Source organism: Piliocolobus tephrosceles, chromosome 13 (assembly GCF_002776525.5).
Source record: "Piliocolobus tephrosceles isolate RC106 chromosome 13, ASM277652v3, whole genome shotgun sequence".
Lineage (NCBI taxonomy): Eukaryota > Metazoa > Chordata > Mammalia > Primates > Cercopithecidae > Piliocolobus > Piliocolobus tephrosceles.
This window is the reverse complement of record NC_045446.1, coordinates 84,431,996-84,451,160: the sequence shown is the minus strand read 5'-3', so window position 1 is coordinate 84,451,160 and position 19,165 is coordinate 84,431,996. Positions and strand designations below refer to the sequence as shown.

Below are 19,165 nucleotides of genomic sequence, written 5' to 3'. Positions count from 1 at the left end.
ACTGGCAAAATATAAGGATAATAAAAGTACCTACTTCGTAGGGTTGATATAAAGATGAAATATGATAATACACAGAAAGTGCTTACCACAGTCCCTGGCACATGGCATGTGCTCAAAACCTATGAGATATTATCATTCTTGATAACACACTTGTTAAAAGAGATACTTTGGAGACAGTGGATGTGGAGATGTCTTTTGTGAATATCTGAATTTGTTGGGTTGAGAGTCAAGGAAGGACGATAAAAGAAGGGAACATAAGAATTTAAGCTTCAGAAGATTCAGGGTCTTCCTATTACCCTGTCTATCCTATGAGGAGAATATTAATATCAGCAATAATAACACTACTTTCTATTGTATAGTACTTTCCATTTATAACTTAATAAGCTTTAATCATAGTTGATGTTTTAGCTCATGGGAGTATGATATATGATAACTTCCACTGAGCCATAAGCTCCTTGAGAGCGACAACTACATATAGGACTCAGCACAGTAAGCCAGGCATTTGCAGGACATGGAGGAGACCCCCACGCTTTTGTGTCCCTATTCTATTAAAGCTCTACCTCTTTTTTTAGGGGAGCTCCAACCTCTTCACCACTGTCTCTCAGCAATAGCTCACTATTTCCACCTCTTCAGATTATGTCTTCTCTGGTCACACTAATTCCTTTGAGTTAATTATTTTGCTTCAGATACTAACTGCCCGATATGAGATGAGTGAGGCCATCACTGGTCAGGAAATGGGGTGAAGTGGGTGGTATTACTGAAAGATGGCAGATAGATGCATCAGGAAGATTAATCCACAGTCACTATAAGGGAAACGAATGAGGAATCCCTTTTGAATTCGGTGTAAGTCTGAGGGATGTCCAGGGTAAATGACGTAAAGTATATCTATGAAATAAAAAAACTATGAAACCACTAGTTATGATATGTAACACTGTATTCCTTGAAGGAAATGTCTCATTCGTATTGATTGAGAGCAAGGAGCTTTTGAATTGTGCTGTCCACAGCCCTTCATGTGAGATGTCTCAGGACTAAGGGGTTGAATGGAGTTGGGAGAAGCTGTGCTGTTAGGAATAATACTCACTTTACCTGCATGCCCTGCTTTCATCTGTTTCATCTGCTATGATAATAGCGGTCATGTTTACCATACAGAAGTGTTTGAGAAAAACCCTGAAGTGAAAAGAGCAAGTTACAAAACATGATGTACAGTACTACACCATTTCTCTTTAAAAAATATAGGATTATATGCATTTGCAAAGTCTGAAAGAATATTACTAATATAATAATAATTGAATTAATTATTAGTTCAATTGTGATTCACTCATTTGTTAAATATTTACTGAGTAAACACACATACACACTCTTTTCTCTCTCTCCTTTCTTTGTGCTATGGAAATTTCCAAATCCTCCAAGAGCTAATACTACTTTAAAAAAATTTTTTTTTAAAAAACGACTGTTGATCAGCAATATAACCCAATAGAAATACAAAGCAAGCTACATACGTAATTTTAAATTTTTCAGTAACCACCTTAAGAAAGTAAAAAAGTGACAAGTGAAATGATGTTTTAAATATATGTTATTTAACCAATCATTTCTAGGTGTGTCACTGGCCACATTTCAAGTGCCTAGCAGCCACACTAGATAGTTCAGTTTTAGAGGGTCAGAAAGGAAAACCAAGGAGAAGCTCAATTTTCCAATCACATGTTACAGCAAACTGTCATAAGAACTGAAACACAGTCTGATAATCAGACAGGCAGAACCAGATGGCACAAAGGTATATCTCAAATTTAAAAGGCACGTAGTGGGGTTTTCCTAAAGGTCAGTCTGCTAAGGCCATTGTATTAAAAGTTGAGCATTCCTGACCCTGAATACTGGGGGCCTGGTGTTTTTCTGGTTGCTTTGTTTGCTTGGATGTTGTTGTTGTTGTTTACATTATAACCTTTTTCTTTATTCAACATTTTATCCAGACCTCAATGTATGAAACAGATGAAAGCAGGGCATGCAGGTAAAGTGAGTATTATTCCTAACAGCACGGCTTCTCCCAACTCCATTCAACCCCTTAGTCCTGAGACATCTCACATGAAGGGCTGTGGACAGCACAATTCAAAAGCTCCTTGCTCTCAATCAATACGAATGAGACATTTCCTTCAAGGAATACAGTGTTACATGGACCATCTAATACTAAAAACTCAGCCCCAGGCAGGATGCATGCCGTGATCCAGTACCTCTGGATGTTGTCCACAAGCCTGGCCAGGCGCTGCTGCCGGCCTGAAGGAGGGAGACGTGTCTTTTCAGCCACAGCCTTCATCAGCTGGAAATTTGAGGTTGCCTGGTCAGTCAGCCCTATTAAATGCAAATGAAGACAAAGTGAGAAAATGAACATAAGCAACTCAGTCCATCGCGGGCCCAGTTTAAACCTTTCCGCTTGAATGCATTCACCATCTGTATAGCACAACCAATAGAAATGAAAACCACATATGTCATTTTAAGTTTTCTGGCAACCACGTTAAGAAAAGTCAAAAAAAAAACAGACAAAATTACTTTAAATAGTGTATATTATTTAGCCCAGTATATCCAACATATTATCATTCCAACATGTAATCAACATAAAACACTTATTGATGAGGTAGTTTCCTTCTTTTTTTTCATATTAAGCCTTTCAAATCTGGGCTGTATTTTACAGCATACCTCCTCTCAGTCTTTTGGTAGACCTAGTCCCAATTCAAGTGTTCAAAAACTCATGTGCTACTGGCTACTATATTGGGTCCTGCAGACCTACAATATCCGAACACCATTAAGAATGAGCACCCCTTAGGCTGGGTGCTGTGGCTCACACCTGTAATCCCAGCACTTTGGGAGGCTGAGGCAGGTGGATCACCTGAGGTCGGGACTTTGAGACCAGCCTGGCCAACATGGACAAACCCATCTCTACTAAAAATACAAAATTAGCCGGGCATGGTGGCGCTTGCCTATAATCCCAGCTACTTGGGAGGCTGAGGCAGGAGAATCGCTTGAACCCGGGAGGCAGAGATTTCAGTGAGCTGAGATCATGCCATTGCACTCCAGCCTGGGCAACGACAGTGAAACTCCATCTCAAAAAAAAAAAAAAAAAAAAAAGAATTAGCACCCCTCCCCTCAAGGATTATATCCTCATTAATCTTTCTTTCTTTTCTTTTTCTTTTATTTCTTTCTCTTCTCTTCTCTTCTTCTCTTCTCTTCCGTTCTCTCTCTTCTCTTCCCTTCTCTCTCTCTCTCGCTCTTTTTCTTTCTGACAGTCTGGCTCTGTCACTCAGGCTGGAGTGCAATGGCATGATCTCGGCTCACTGCAACCTCCACCTCTCGGGTTCAAGTGATTCTTCTGCCTCAGCCTCCTGAGTAGCTGGGATTACAGACATGCATCACCATGCCCGGCTAGTTTTTTATTTTTAATAGAGATGGGGTTTCACCACGTTGGCCAGGCTGGTCTTGAACTCCTGACCTCAGGTGATCCGCCCACTTGGCCTCCCAAAGTGTTAGGATTACAGGCGTGAGCCACGACGCCCACCCTTCTTATTAATTTTTCTAATGGCAAAATAGATATATACGCATCATAACTGACTCAAGGAACACACAAATACAAAATGTGGAAAGTCTTCCCTTCCTAGCCCTAACCGTTAGTCGAAAGAACACTGTTAAAAGTGCTTGAGGCAGTTATTCAGATTTTACTGTATAGTGAGGATTATATTACAAAAATTCATGCAAAAAGAAAGTAAGGATCATTCTGGCACCGATCTACTGATATACCTGAAGAAAATCTAAGTCATATTCCTTCCTATACTAGTAAATTCAAATAATGGCAAAGAGAAACTTGGTTTTAGGATGACATCAGGGGGTCTATTTTACATCAAAGTAATACATGCAATACACGAGATAAAGGAAATAGATTCCAAAGGGCACTCGATTCCCCCAACATGTCTCTATTATTGAATAAATTACCTAAAAGGCCCATCCTCCATGGGTTAAATCAATGTCCTGGCATTCAGGTAACTTAAAGAGGGTCTGCCCACTGCCAAGCATCAGGGGCCTGTATCCAGGAGCCTGACAGAGGTATAAAACACAAACATTACCTGTTAGAAAGCAGAGCTCAGGTATCAGGTGGGCGAGCCGAGCCTCACTGTTGTCATTTCTCTTCCTCTTTAACAGACTAACAAGCATGGGCTGATTGAGGTCAGATACAGTAATATCATATTGCTATAAAATGCAAGATTAATGAGGGAAAAGTTAACGTGGAAGCACCGCCAGGTGAGCATCATTACATTCAACAAGGTGATCCTAACATATATAAAAATGTAACCAATCCCATGGTTACCTACTTATTGCTACTTTCTTCCCAGGACCTTTCTATCTGAGGGCCAGTTTTATTATTTTAATTATTTTTTCTAACGCAACACCATTAAAAATATCATTTCCCTGCTGTCTCTCGGTTTCAGCCAGATCAGATTCAGAATAGACTCCAGCTGGTTCTATACATAGGTCAATGACATCACTGGGACTGACTCAAAGCCAGCATTTCCACTGCTGATGACTGAGGCAGACTGCCCCATGCTTAACTATCTGGCTCTAAACATCTATATTCATTTTGAAAATATCTATACACAAGCTGGAGGCGAGTTATATTGAGACAATCTCAGACTTCACAAAAAAGCATGACTGTCCTTACCTTCTGGGATAGTAGGATGTTACAGGGAAGCAGCCCTGAAGTCTGACAAATGTGAATTTGATCCCCAGCTCCTCTATTTGCTTGGGCTGTGGCACTGGGGAAGTGACTTAACTTTCCTTATCTATCAAATAAGGATAACAGTAGCTCACAGGCATCCTATGTAAACCACGAGCAAGTGGTCTGGTTTATAATGAATCCCCGGCAACTGTTAGTTCATATTCCTCTCCCTTTGCCATCCTAAACTTCAATTTCAGCATTCTCACCTTGGCAAAAGCTCATTTACCCTCCAGTGACAAAGGTTACAACGAACACTCGTTTCCATTATAATTTGATCCACATTAGTGACAGAATAACTGGAATTATAACGTATAAAATGCCTGGGTAATGTGACACTAACATCAATAATCACAATTAAAGAAGTTAAATGTGAGCATTTCTCTATTTCAAGAAAAACTTTGTCATTAAAATAAAAAAACAAGTCAAGAATCTCATTTGAAAGCAGCAGGTGCAACTGATGCTATGGCTAAAAAGCTTGGAGAAGCCTTTATCAAGTGAGTTTGCATACATGACTCCATTAATTTAGAACACATGGTGTGCTTACTGTGTTCCAGAACACCAGTGGATAAGAAGATAAAAGTAAAAGAGGCACAGTCCCTGCCTTTCTGCATAAATACATTATCTACAAAGCGAGGTCCACAAGAAGCACAAACAATGCATAACGAAGCACAATAAAGCACAACAAACTGATGACAGAGATACTATTATTGTCCCCGTCACAGATGAAAAAACACTGAAACATTAAGCAATCTTTCCAAGGCTCCATAACTGGAAATTAGCATAGCTAGGATTGATCTGTTAAGACTCTGCTTGTTATACCACTCAGTACCAGATCCCCGGGCTGGAGTGGGAGGGGCGGGGAGGAAAAGGAGATGGTGGTAGTGACACAATTATGGCTGGCAAATCAGGGAAGCCTCCATGCAGGTGAAGACCAAGAGAGGACCTTGAAGAAAACATGGGAGTATGGAGAGTCTCAGGTAACAGCTCCAGCAAAACGAAGGCATCTTCCAGGAAGAAGGACTCTAGCTGGAGCATGGTCAAGAACTCTAGCCCCTAAGCTGCTCCCACAAGGTAAATTGACCCTTTCCCTTGACCCAATTTTCTTAGCATTTGAAAATACTTTGTATGATAAGATAAAATAGAGAAATATAAAGGTCAATATCAGGATGTCTTCCACTTTGAAAACTGACTACATAATAATTGAGTCTTTCCTGGGACAGGGGGGAGGGCATACTAGAAGTTGTCACAGTGTTCTTTCTTTTCCTCCCTAATTACAGTATCTATGCAGTGAAGCACAACTCATTTCAAAAAACAGTGACTGGGATTTTTACCATGATTCCCGTTTCAGAATGTCACAGGTCTTAAAATACTTCTGTTTAAATGAACAAATTTAATCATGCAAGAAAGAAGCCCAAATGTTTAACAAACTGTGGATTTCATAAACACAGAACACATTTTATGCACAAGATGCTTTGCTAGATACTATGCATCAAGGATTAGCCAAACGCCATCCTTGCTCTCCAAGGAGTATGTGTTCAAGAAGCAATGTGATGAATGCACAGGTACTTAGAAAGGAGAATAGCTTGCTCTTCTATGTGTGTGACAGAAAGCAAAGCCAGAGAGGACTTCACACTTGGCCTTGAAGCTAGGATTTGACCTAGGGGTAAAGGAGAAAGGTACAGCGTGGCTTTCTGCAGATGCCTAGTGAACACATGCAAAGGCTAATGAAGGTGTAGGCCAGTGAGTGGATGGGGGATAAACGTATGGGGTGCATAGTAGGGATGCTGAGAAATATAAGAAAGAAAGAGGGGTCCAAACTATGCAGTACCAGAGAGGAAGAAGCAGAGGATAGAAAAGGAGCACTGTTCTCCCAGTGCTCACAAAGTGCAGGCACACTTCGATGCTCTGTGTGCCTAATTGTCTTGTTCGGTCCTTACACTACACCATGAAGGTAGACAGATAAATTTCCTTTACACATGACACTCTGGGTTTAGTGATTTACCCAGGATTACACAGCTGGAGCCAGACCATCTTACTCCAGAGCTTATGCTTTTAATCAGATTTCTGGGCAGCACTTCAGAAAGATCTCTCTGATGGCTGTGAGGATGAGGGATCACAGTGAGGAGAGAGCTAGGGCATAAAGAGTGATGGTAGGGGGAGGGGGATCCATGAGATGGCCTGCATTAATGCAGTGGGAAAAGGGCTGGAAAAGAGAAAATTCACGGATAAAGGATACAGAACTCGTCTTGGTGACAAGTGAATGAGGAGGTTAACGTGAAGAAGAGGAAGAAAGCAAAATCATTCCTGTCTGAGCTATAGAATTTCCAAGGAGAAACGGGAATGGAAAAGACAATGAATTCAGTCCGAATTATATTAGTTTGAGATGCCCGCAGGCTATTCATGCAAATATGTTCTGGAAATGGAGATGAATATGTAATTTGGGAATGAGGGCAAGGCAAAAACACTATATTTGAGCCATCTCAAAATACAATGAAAAGGTTCTATATGAGGGAACCATGGTGAATAATGGTTCCTTTGTGGGGAAAGAAGGAGGAAATGTCAAAGGAGACTTAAGATAGAACAACCTTAAAGTAGTGGAGAGCCGCAGGGATGTATCCCAGGAGCCAAGGAAGGAAGAGATCAGTTCCAGCGGGTGGGAGAGGTCACAGGTATCAAATGCACTGAAAGCCCTTTAGGATAAGAACAGTAACTGAACTTGACCCTTCTAGAACTACTTCTAAAGCAGCAGAACTGGATACCAGACTGCTGAGGTTTCAGGAAGGAAGAACGGGAAAGGTGCTTGGAGCTGGTATAAATGACTTTCTAAAGTTAGCTAAGGAGAAAAAGAGAGCTTTTCCTGAAGGTGTACAATGATCAAGAAAGGGTTTTTGGTTTTGTTTGTTGTTTTAACCTGAATATTACTATACATTAAAGAGAAGGCACTTTCCAAAGGAATTGAACATGGAAGATGAGGGGCAGGGATAATTGTTGCAAATGCGATTAGAGTTTCCAGAGACAGCAACAGATTCCATCAATAGTTTCTTGAGTATCTAATATGCGCAAAGCACTGAGCTAGCCCTGGGTATCCAAAAATAAGGAACCCCCTCCCCAGAGCTCGATGTCTAGGATGGGGCTCAGACCATTCGTGTGGTGTCTGTGATGACCTGATGCAAGGAGGGGATCCTGGGAGGAATGCTATAGGGCTCCTTTGAGACTTGATGGCTGAGCTGAGTTCGCAAGGGTGTCTAGCGTTCATCTGGCTGTCAAGGGGTATCCAGGAAAAGGAAGCAACATGTGTGAAAATGCACAGGGGAGAAACCAAGTCATGGCATCACAAGAGGCAATTACATCAGAGTCAGGCAAGGGAGCAGGGGAATGGGAAGAGATGAGGCTTTAAAGGCAGGATTTGGCCACATCATAAGGAGACTTGGAAACTCTGCTAAGGGGCTTACATGTGGTCCTAAGGCAATAAGGAGACATGGAAATGTATTAACGTTGGGAGCAGTGTAATCAGATATGCGTTAAAGGGAGATTACTCAGACTACAGGAAGAAGGAAACAGGAGATAGGATGAGGGTCAACAGGAGACCGAGATGGTGGGGATGAAGGAGAGAGACAAGTCAGAGAATCAGGTCAGAGGCAGACTCAGCCTACAATGTGGGGGACCTCTGAGACTTGGAATAAGTAGACTTCTCTGAGGTAAAAGGAAAGGAGATAGAGATGAATGAAGAAAAGTCCTACCTGCTTGTAGTAATCCACATAGGTGATCTCGGTGCCATCCCGCTTCTGAAAGGTGTGTGTGGGCTTCACTGACCAGTCAATGTCATCAATGGAGTAGGTTCTGTTATTGTATCTGGCAAATATAAAAAGGCTTTAAAATTTTTTAATCATCTAACATAAGCAGCTACTTCACCACACTTTTAATTCAACACATAAGATAGACTCCAGAATGTCAGAAATTATGAAAACAATATAGCAAGAATATTCACTTTTAAAAAAATACTCAGCTCTTATCTGAAAAGGGCATTACTTAATAATTTCATATACAGGAAGACTTCTGTCCACATTCCAACAAAACCTGTGGGGAAGTCCTTAGACTTCCTTAGACTAGTCTATTTTTCTCACTGATAGATACACTAATTTCAGGCAAATCATTCTGAAATGTTCACAGGCTGAAGCACTGCTCAAAACTTTCCCATTATGTTCTCAGATAATGGTGTCACTCAGAGTTTCTGACTTCCCAGGTAGTTTTTCTGATTAAAAAAAGCGCCAAAAGAATGCCAATCAACCCACAATGCTGGTGTCTTGCTTAACCTCCCCGCTAGGGCTGGCTCTTGGCAAAACTACAAAACAGGTTAGCTAAGATTACTCTAAGCTCCTTCTCCCCTTCAGCACTGTCCTCTCAGGATGACCCAGCCTAGGGGCAGAAACTACCACAGCAGGTTTCTCTAGAGCTCTTGATTCTTTGCAAGATAGTCGACTTTGAAATGTGATAAGCTAATCCATCAAGATCATGACAGGAGGATAAGAGGGTAGCCTTCTCATACCAAGTAGTGTGGAATCCAGCCAGTCCCATCCCTCTGCTATATATCCCAGAAAAACAAGTTTAAGTGGAAATTCTAAGCCAGAATAGAAGGCTAACAAGTCCCCTAAAAGAAGTATTCTTGCAGCCGTAAAAAGGAACAGGATCATGTCCTTTGCAGGGACATGGGTGGAGCTGGAAGCCATTATCCTCAGCAAACTAAGGCAGGAACAGAAAACCAAACACTGCATATTCTCACTTATAAGTGGGAGCTGAACAATGAGAACACATGGACACGAGGAGGGGAACAACACACACTGGGGCCTCTCGGGGGATGGGGGTGAGGGGGAGGGAGAGCATTCTGAAAAATAGCTAATGCATGCTGGGTTTAATACCTAGGTGATGAGTTGATAGGTGCAGCAAACCACCATGGCACACTTTTACCTATGTAACAAACCTGCGTATCCTGCACATATATCCCAAAACTTAAAATAAAAAATTTTAAAAAGTATTCTTGGACTAGCAGCAGTATATGGTGAGATTTTTAGTCCTCAGGAAGTCATCTAAATTTTCCGTGTTTAACTCAGTTCAATGTGCAATGAGGGCAAATTTTATATACATAAACCTAGAGGTTGCAAAGAAGTAAAACGTGGTCTCAACTTAAAAAGACTCCTGAATCTAATAAAGAAGGTGAGACATGGAACTAAACTTCTGTCCTTTAAAATGAAATAAAATGGCCATAACAAGGTAGCCATAAGCAAAGTGCTATGGGAGCAGCCCAGGGGAAGAAACTGAGTAATTCCAACTGAGTAGGCAAATGGGGATGTCAGAAAAGCTGGGATATTAGAATTGGGCTTTGTGAAAACTGAAGTTTAAAAGGCAGAATTTGGGGTAGGGAATCCAGGCAACTGAAGTGAAGTGAATTGAACTGAACTGAAGCAGAAAAGTACAGAACATTGGGGGTTAGAATAGAGTGGCATTGGGGGAAAGGAGGGTACGGCAAGTGAGAATTTGGAACTACGTCAGCTTGTGGACCGTCCAGAATGCCACACAAGGATGTGTGAACTCTAGACAACAAAACAACCAGGTCTTCTAAACAGATGAGTAAACGGATTAGATCTGTGACATCGGGCCAATACTCCAACACTATTTCTATTCCCAAATACTATCAATGATTGATTTCTGAAGAAAAGTTTATTTAGACACAGGCTTGTACCTTGTAAGGACAATGAGCCCTATTAGCTGCTTCTCACACGTCTGGGTGAAACCGGACAAGCCAGTTCTTTGACAGAGAGCAGTCATGAATTCCAGAACCGTCTCATTCCGGAGGACCTTGTAACTCACATCAGCGCTAAACAGGAGCTTGCTTTCAAAATATGATACAGAAATGGCAAACCCAGGCCAAAGGGATAATCTTTAAAAACAAAACAGAAAAAAAGGAATATTGTCAATGTTATACGAGAAACACAATAAAGATTTTTAAATGGTGATTTTCTGTTCTAATTCTCGAGATCTTAACAAGATAATTATTTTCTTTAGTTTGATTTCTTCCAGTTGTTGACTGAAATCTTTCTTTCAGCTGCAGTGTCTTTAAGCATACATTTAGAATAAAATACCTTACGGGAAAGCAGTTTGTCAGCCTTGGCACCACTGACATTTGGAACCGGATAATTCTTTGTTAGGACCGTCCTGCGTACTGTAGGATGTTTAGCAGCATCTCCCTGGCCTCTATCCACTAGATGCCAGTAGCAGCCTCCCAGCTGTGACAACCAAAAACGTCTCCAGACAATACAAAACGTTCCCTGAAGAGGGGGGAAATGCCCCTGCCTGAGAACCACAACTGTAGGAATAAGATGTTTATGGAGTGACCTGTCCTTGCAGGAAAACATCTAGGTTCAGAAAAGCACCCCAACTCAAAGGTGAGGGCAGTGGATAGATTTAATAATGAGATTAAGAAATACAGAAGTAATATCACAAACAGAGATACAAGAGAAACTGGAACACAGCCTACTGTTTCTTTCCATATAAACTTAAAAATCTTGAATAAGAAGTTACAGAAATGACATGAAATAATAGACTAATATTTTAAAAAATAATTCCAGTTTATATTTTGTGGACTATAAGTAGTCACTGTGATACTAAGCCAGCCTCCAGGATAGGCATATGTGCTGAGCACCTAGGGCAGGTTAGTACAATCTGCACCTATGAGATTTTCTAATCTAGGTGGACAGATTAGTGACAGGGACGAACTGGATGCTTCATAGAGAGCACACTGACATTATGAATGAACATATGGAAACTCCGTCATTTTTCCTCCACCAGGCAGAAGGCCAAACACCCCACTCCCATTTTCTATCTTTTATGCACTTCTCCCTTTATGTATCTACGTTTGGGCTACCAGTTGCCTCTCTGTCTACAGTTTGACCACAGTATTTTTGAGAGCTAAGTAACAACCGGTTGAAGACATAGCTGACCACTTTCCCTGAAGCCTCGAATTCCCAGTTTAGGGTAGAAATTCTGCAAGTGTTCCTAAGGATTCTATCCTTCACCAGAGTTGTCTGGTTGGCTTCTCTTTCTGACCCGTGCTGCCCTGACAATTTCATGTCAACCACCTGGCTGTGCTAACATCCTTTCAACAACAAAATGAAGCACCAACTATGTGTTATACCACAATACAGCTCATCCTGCTTTCATTATTACTTATTACACACAGAAAATTCAGTTTCTGAATTCCTTCTAGGATTTATGATAATTATCCATCACACTAATATAAGAAAACAAAGCTGCTAGTTTCACATTCACATGCACCATTTTATTCAAAAAAACTTGAAAGTTTAAAAAAACCATTACATTTCATATCACAGAGTCTCTCACAGGAGGCATAATGGTGTAATATTGTATCATAAATTACGTTGCTCACATTATAACAATTTTGGAGTAACAGAAAATATAAATAAACCTACTTGTGCTGGGGAATTTCCACTGGCTCTGAAGGATTATAGAAGTTCCGTCCAATTTGGTACATGGACAACTTTTTGAGGATCCTGCAAGCATATTGTTTTGAATTTTTGGTAAATATCAATCAGTAACAGTGTGATTCTAAGTTCATACCCTTGCTGAACATAATGTTAAAAATATATAGGAAATACAGACCTCACATTCTCACAGCACTGCAAGGTTTAGACACTAAATATACATATGAATGTTTATAAAGAACTGTCACTTCTTCATATTTGAGAATACTACACCTGAAATTATTTTTATCTGTCTGGGTTTAGCTGCAATGACAAATATGTGGCCAATTAGCCATTACGGCTGCAGTAGTAACATTTTGGTTAGCTTAGATGGGGTGAGATAAGCCATGCCTTCAGGCCTTTTTGACCTCTTCTCTATTTGGGGATGAGGACCTTATTTCTTTTTTTTTGAAATGGAGTTTCACTCTTGTTGCCCAGGCTGGAGTGCAATGGTGCAATCTCAGTTCACTGCAACCTCCACCTCCACATTAAGCAATTCTCCTGCCTCAGCCTCCCAAGGAGCTGGGATTACAGGCAAGTGCCACCACACCCGGTTAATTTTGTATTTTTAGTAGAGACGAGGTTTCTATGTGTTGGTCAGGCTGGTCTCGAACTCCGGACCTCAGGTGATCTACCCGCCTTGGCCTCCCAAAGTGCTGGGATTACAGGTGTGAGCCACCACGCCTGGCTGAGGATCTTATTTCTAATGAGGCTGCTCAGGCTCCCAAGGTGCTGCCAAATGACCAAGGCTGTGTCTTCAGGAAGTAATCCTGGTCACCTTAGGAATTTGACCTACGTGGGGGTTTCAAGTCAGGAAACAAGGGTTCCAATTGTGATTCTGGCTGCCAAATGTCACTGAGCCTAAGCCTCCTTCTCTTAAAAATAAGGATTTTAATAGTACTTGCCTCAGGGTGCTCTAGTGAGGGTAAAGTAAGATAAAAGACAAGTGAAAGAACTTTCTCACTGAAAAGCATCTTCCAAATGTCAGTATGCAAGACTGGCTTCTGAAGAGCTGATATGCAGTAAGCTGAGGCTCAAATATGACCAAAAGGTGATGGACAAGACATCTGACTAGAATTAGAAATCAGGACACGTGGGTGGGGGAAGTTCACTGATGTACCCTTATGACTCAGGAAATCCCCAGACTTCCCCATCTTCATTCCTTCCAGAGGTCACCATTGAACAAAGGACTTGCCTGTAAGGTTTCTAACAAATCATCTTAATGATCCACAGTAGCACCATGTAAAACAGTGGTTCTCAAGCTTCAGCGTATCCTAAAAATGTGAATTTTCAGGCCTGTCTGTGAACTTCTGTTTACTAACTAGATTCAGTGAGGGACCAGGGAATATGCCTTTTATGGAGCTCCACTCCACCCCTAAGAAGACATAGGAGTATGTGATCCTTAGACCAGTCTGCAGAACACTGAAAAGCTGAGTTACAACCATGTAGATGTGGGGGAAAGAAGTGGGCTGAGGGTGGAGCCAGGGTAGAAAGCAGACAGTGATCTTCTTTCCTAAATTAATCAGCTAGGAGAAAAACAAATTCTTCAGTTTATTAAGTCAAACTTACTAAGTTTGCTAAATGAACTTCTAAGTCTGGGAAGAGACACAGAAAAAGAAGAAAAGGAAAAAGGTACCATCCCTGCTACCAGTGAGACAGCAATAATCCCTATATTATTTGTCTCAACTTAGGATAATACTGGATATTAACAGTTTGTGCCACTGAGTGGTTGTAATGGGCTGCGTTGCACATTATTGCTCATGTACGAGAAAGTATGTGAGAAATTGCCCTAACCGTGGCATCGCTGCTGGCACACTGACTACAAAATGGTCAATTATTTTAATACCCAGGCTTTATACTGAAAGGTATCATTAGCCCAAATTAAAGTCACGTTTCCAGTGTCTTACTTTCTGAAGATGATATTGAAGACCTGGATGCACACGGGAGAACTTGATGGCAGCTCCCTCTTCAGGGTGATAGTCATCTTTATAGTCTCGCCTCTTTGAGTTTCACTTGACAATTCTGTGACCTGGGAAGAAGAGATACTTAATATGCACCCTAGAAATTAGCCCCAAGTGTGCAGAATGCAGATATGATAAAGTCATCACAATGTAATATGCATTAACAAAAACAAAACCGCAGGTGTTAGTGTATGAGTAATAATCTAATCATCACATTATGTTCAGAGGGCTTTTTTTCTCTGTATCTTGCCAGTGCTTAAAAAACAACACATCCCTCTACTCCCTAACTTCTTAAAGGAGAATTAAAGCCAGACTCATGGTTCAAAATTTGGTCCAAAGAGAGTTCCAGAGCAGTGGTTCTTGGTCTTTCTAGGGAGCGGGAGGGAGATGGGTCACAAATTACTTTGAGAGTCTGATAAAAGTTACAGATATTTCCCAATAAAATTTTACACACACACACATATATATACACACACACCAAAACAGTGTACATAATTGTACCCATTTTCAGGGTATTCACTGATACTCAAAAGCCCACTAGTGAACTGTCCTGCCCATCCCAAGTTCATGGATTCCAGAGGACAGCCTCCCAAAGTCTGTTTATAATACAGAAGAGCAGAGAACAAGAAAGAAGGAAAGAAAGGAGAGACGATAAATGAGATGGAAAGTAAACATGGGGAGAGAGGAATAAGTGGTGGAAATTAGAAGAGATCAGAAATCTGATTTTATAAATTGCTGAAAGGTCTAGAGAAATCCTAGAGTCCTTATAGCCTGGAACAATATATATTCTAGCAATATAATGAATGCATGAATATGATTCTATAACAGCTCCCACTAAATTTAAAGCTTCTTGAACCAGAAAGGACTCAGAATAGGTTCTTGAAATAAAGGAATATACAAATCAATCAATAAATATCGATCAATGATCATGGATTTTTCAAAGGGATAAGGAATTAGATAAAGTCAGCTAATCAGCAAGCATTTATGTATTCTGCCTCAACTTCCTACAGTTACAGTATGGATTTAACCACTTTTAGGTTGCATCAAGAATATAGGGCAGGAACCAGTCATTGCATGGAAACAAAGAGAAACTGATCTTTTCACAGGGATGTAAGATTTCATCGAGATAATTTCTTGCTTCAGATAAAACTGTACAGAAATTAGAGATGGACAGCTATAGAAAGAGCTCATCAACACTGGGAAAAATCTGGCAGACAGAAGGGATGCCCGGCTCTCAAACTGCTGCAGGGGCTTTGGGACAAAGAATTAAGACAACTAAGGATGTCGGGATGAGTGGTTGAGGGGAGGTGGCAGCAGATGGTCTCAGGAACTGCATTTTCAACAACCACCTAAGATCAAACTCTTCAGCCCCCCTTGTACCTCTCCCACCAAACACCCACTCCTCCTTCACTTCCTACATCTCTTATTGGACCTCAGACCCTCCAGTCCCCAGGCTGCTAAACTCAGAGTAAACTTTCACTTCTCCTCAATTCACCATCTAATCAGTTGGCAAGTCTTATTGTACCTACACTAGGAATATCTCTGATCTATCTCAGCTGTTCCAATACCATTATTTACCACAGTGCTTAAGAGCACATGATATGGAATTGGATAGACTCTGGTCCTCTGCCTCTCATAGCTGGTGTGATGTGGAATACCTTTCCCCATCTCTAAAGTGGTACTGAGTCTAATTAAAGTCACAGGGTTGTGACGATTAAATGAGATAATGCGTTGATTTTATTTCCATCCATTGCACAGGCACTCGGGAATTCAAATAGCAGCACTTTGTATCTCTGTTCAAGCCCTTTTGACACCCTGCCCACACTATTTCAGTGGCACTTTATTAATCTTCCCACCTCCTTCTATAAACCATTCAATAGGATGTGTTCAGATTAACTGTAATTTAACACAGCTGCCATGGAAACACGCTCTCAAAGTCTTCATGATCCATGGAAGAGTCTCTGTTCCTTGGCAGGACATTTAACGTTCTCTCTAGCTTTGAAATCACAACCTCCACACCTTCCTGGCTAAACCTGAATGAGCAAGAGTTTCTAAAATATGGCCCTCACTTCTTATCATTGCCTCTTCTGCCTAGGAATCGCATATCTCCCATTGTCCACCTCACTGATCAAAATCCTAAACAAGGAACTATCACTCTCATTGAAGTGTCCTGCTAGAAATAAGCTTGCCTTTCCTCAAGCTCTCTATGATAATCTTGGGCAAGATATTTAGCCTTACTAGGCCCCAAGGGTGAAATGAGACCATGCTATAAAGAGCCTGGCAGGCCGGGCGTGGTAGCTCACGCCTGTAATACCAGCACTTTGGGAGGCCGAAGCGGGTGGTTCACCTGAGGTCAGGAGTTTGACACCAGCCTGGTCAACGTGGAGCAACCCCGTCTCTACTAAAAATACAAAAATTAGCCGGGCATGGTGGCAGGTGCCTGTAATCCCAGCTACTTAGGAGGCTGAGGCAGGAGAATTGCTTGAACCCAGGGAGGCGGTGGTTGCAGTGAGCCAAGATCATGCCATTGCACTCCAGTCTGGGTGACAAGAGCAAAACTCCACCTCAAAAAATAAAAAAATAAAGAGCCTGGCAGAGTAATCTGGTAGGTGTAATTGGTAGCAGCAGTGGTGGTAGCAGCTACTTGTGGGACACAAAGATCTGCTCAAGAGAGAGATATTGGGATAATCTGGAGAACAAAGAAGGACAGTACTTAACACCTAGTAAGTGCTCAATAAATGTTAGCTTAATAAAAATACTATTATAGCACTTATTTCATTCTACCTTACATAGTATTTATTTGTAAAGAATTTTGATTCTAAATTGAAATTCTGGAGAACAAGTACTCTGTTTTATTTATCTTTGTTTGCTCCATGGTCACAACACCCTGCCAGGTTCAGAGTAGGCTCTTTATTAAGTATATGAGAGTGGCAAATAGATGCAAACACGAATAGCAACACCAGTCTGGCTGCAGATGCACAAACGGGGCCTGGACAGTGGAAGGTTAGGAGGCAGCTGAACAGGACTTCTGGAACTCCTAGGAGTGCAATGCGTCAACTAGTGGCTGAGATATTTCAACTTAAATAAGCATCCTAGGACATGTGTAGGGGATAGATGGGGATGCAGAATTAAGCCTCAGTCAATACCAAGATCAGAATAAAAAGGTGAAAGCAGCAGTATCTCCATTAGGACACTTTCTTTTGCACTGTAACTGGATGATACGTCATATGTTTACAAGGAATAAGACAACACTATTCTGTTTAAACCTAGTATCCCCTATAGCCGGGAAATGAAATAAATAGGCCTGATTTATCACACCATGTTCTTATGGTCTATTTTCTCACTTGCCTCCTTATTAGGCTCCGTCCCCAGCAACAGAAAGGTGTTTGACACATACTACATGCTCATTTTGAATGAGAAATGAGTAGTAGTAACATATTCTTAGCATTTGTAGAGTATAAGTTCTCCATTCTGTTTAGGTACAACAGAAGTAAGCTGAACACTTCAAGCGTAGTATTTAATAATTTCAACATATCTAAATTTCTAAACTAGTGCTAGAAATGTATCTACAAGAACAAGATCATTTTTAATGATAACAACAGACTTGAAATATATCATTTAAGTATGAGAAGCCATATTAGCATGCTATCAACATCTGGTCATAGGACAAAGAATTGAAGGATCGATAAAAAATTATGGTGAATAAAAATGTTTCTTAATTTACAGATCTAGATTTTCTAAGCCATTAAATTTAACCATATGGTATAATTTTAACGTTCCATATCCAATGCAACAATCATTCAAGCAGCTGCTATAAATCTCAGGGTCTCATAAAAGGCAAAAGGCCCAAGAGTGCTCAGAAACACATTTCTTGAGAAAATTCACAAAGATTTACCTGGAGTCTAAAAATTTAAATCTAAGGTATTGGTACTGAACTCTGCAAACAGTTGAACTAAGGGAGTAAGATTTCTAAGGGATAGAAGCATAAAATGTTAATCCAATGCTCTGTTTTAATTTTTCATAGAGAAATTGGTTCTTTCTTTCTTGTACTAATTGTAACATTGTTTTAGAACAAAACATATGATAAAAACATAACATACTATATTTTAGGACTGGAGATGTTAAATGTGTAAAAAAATGGATAAAGGAATATGAAATACGCAATAGCTATTTCCAATGGTTGCATTAAAAAAAACTTTAAAAATTGACATAACTCATATTTCATACGATAGAGCAAGTTGTTAAATAAATGGCAATTCTAGAATCAAAAATTGATGTAAAGTTATTTGGACATATAGGCACAAGGGTGCAGAAGCAAAAAAAGGTAGAAATAATTTAAAGTTCTGAAGCCATAGGCCAAATGGTGTTTCTTAGTTTTGCCCACTTTGGGAATTTTTTTTTAAGATGCCTATTTCAAGGACACTTACAGTTCTTATTTTTTAAATACCAGACCAGCTTCGTAATTAAGAAATCAATTACTAGTGAAGTCTTAATTAGGAAGTCTTTTTTTAAGCTCTCAGGCAGGGGAACAGGAAAGAGAAAAGGAGTGAATCACTCATTCCAATTGTCATGAAAATCAACTAATCTCTTAAATATGTAAGTATATATAAGGGGATTTCAAAAAGTTCATGGAAATATGTATTATGAAAAAAACTATGCATGGATTTCAAAAATTTTGCAGCAAAATAAACTCATACTAACTTGTACTAAATTTCTGCACCAAAACAAACTCATACTAACAGGATCCAGTGTGAGGCACTAAAAATAAGACATCAATTTGAAGAGAGCCCCTATCACAGCAATATGAATTCTGCTAAGACTGAAGGCAGAACAGACATCCAATTTTTGGTGATACTTGGGTAGAAGAATGGCAAAATCACGATGTGTAATGAAAAGTTTATGGGAACAATGCCACA

General features: G+C 40.4%; 1 protein-coding gene across 1 annotated transcript in view; it reads right to left on the bottom strand.

Moving 5' to 3' along the window:
* PIWIL4 (piwi like RNA-mediated gene silencing 4) overlaps positions 1-19,165 on the bottom strand; it is a 69,528-nt gene that overhangs the window by 20,287 nt on the left and 30,076 nt on the right. Inside the window, exons 4-9 of the mRNA XM_023225654.1 lie at positions 14,196-14,317; positions 12,238-12,318; positions 10,491-10,688; positions 8,494-8,605; positions 4,104-4,227; positions 2,223-2,340 (exon numbers count right to left, since the gene is read on the bottom strand). Coding sequence (XP_023081422.1) covers positions 2,223-2,340; positions 4,104-4,227; positions 8,494-8,605; positions 10,491-10,688; positions 12,238-12,318; positions 14,196-14,317 — 755 coding nt within the window. The remainder of the gene's footprint in view (positions 1-2,222; positions 2,341-4,103; positions 4,228-8,493; positions 8,606-10,490; positions 10,689-12,237; positions 12,319-14,195; positions 14,318-19,165) is intronic.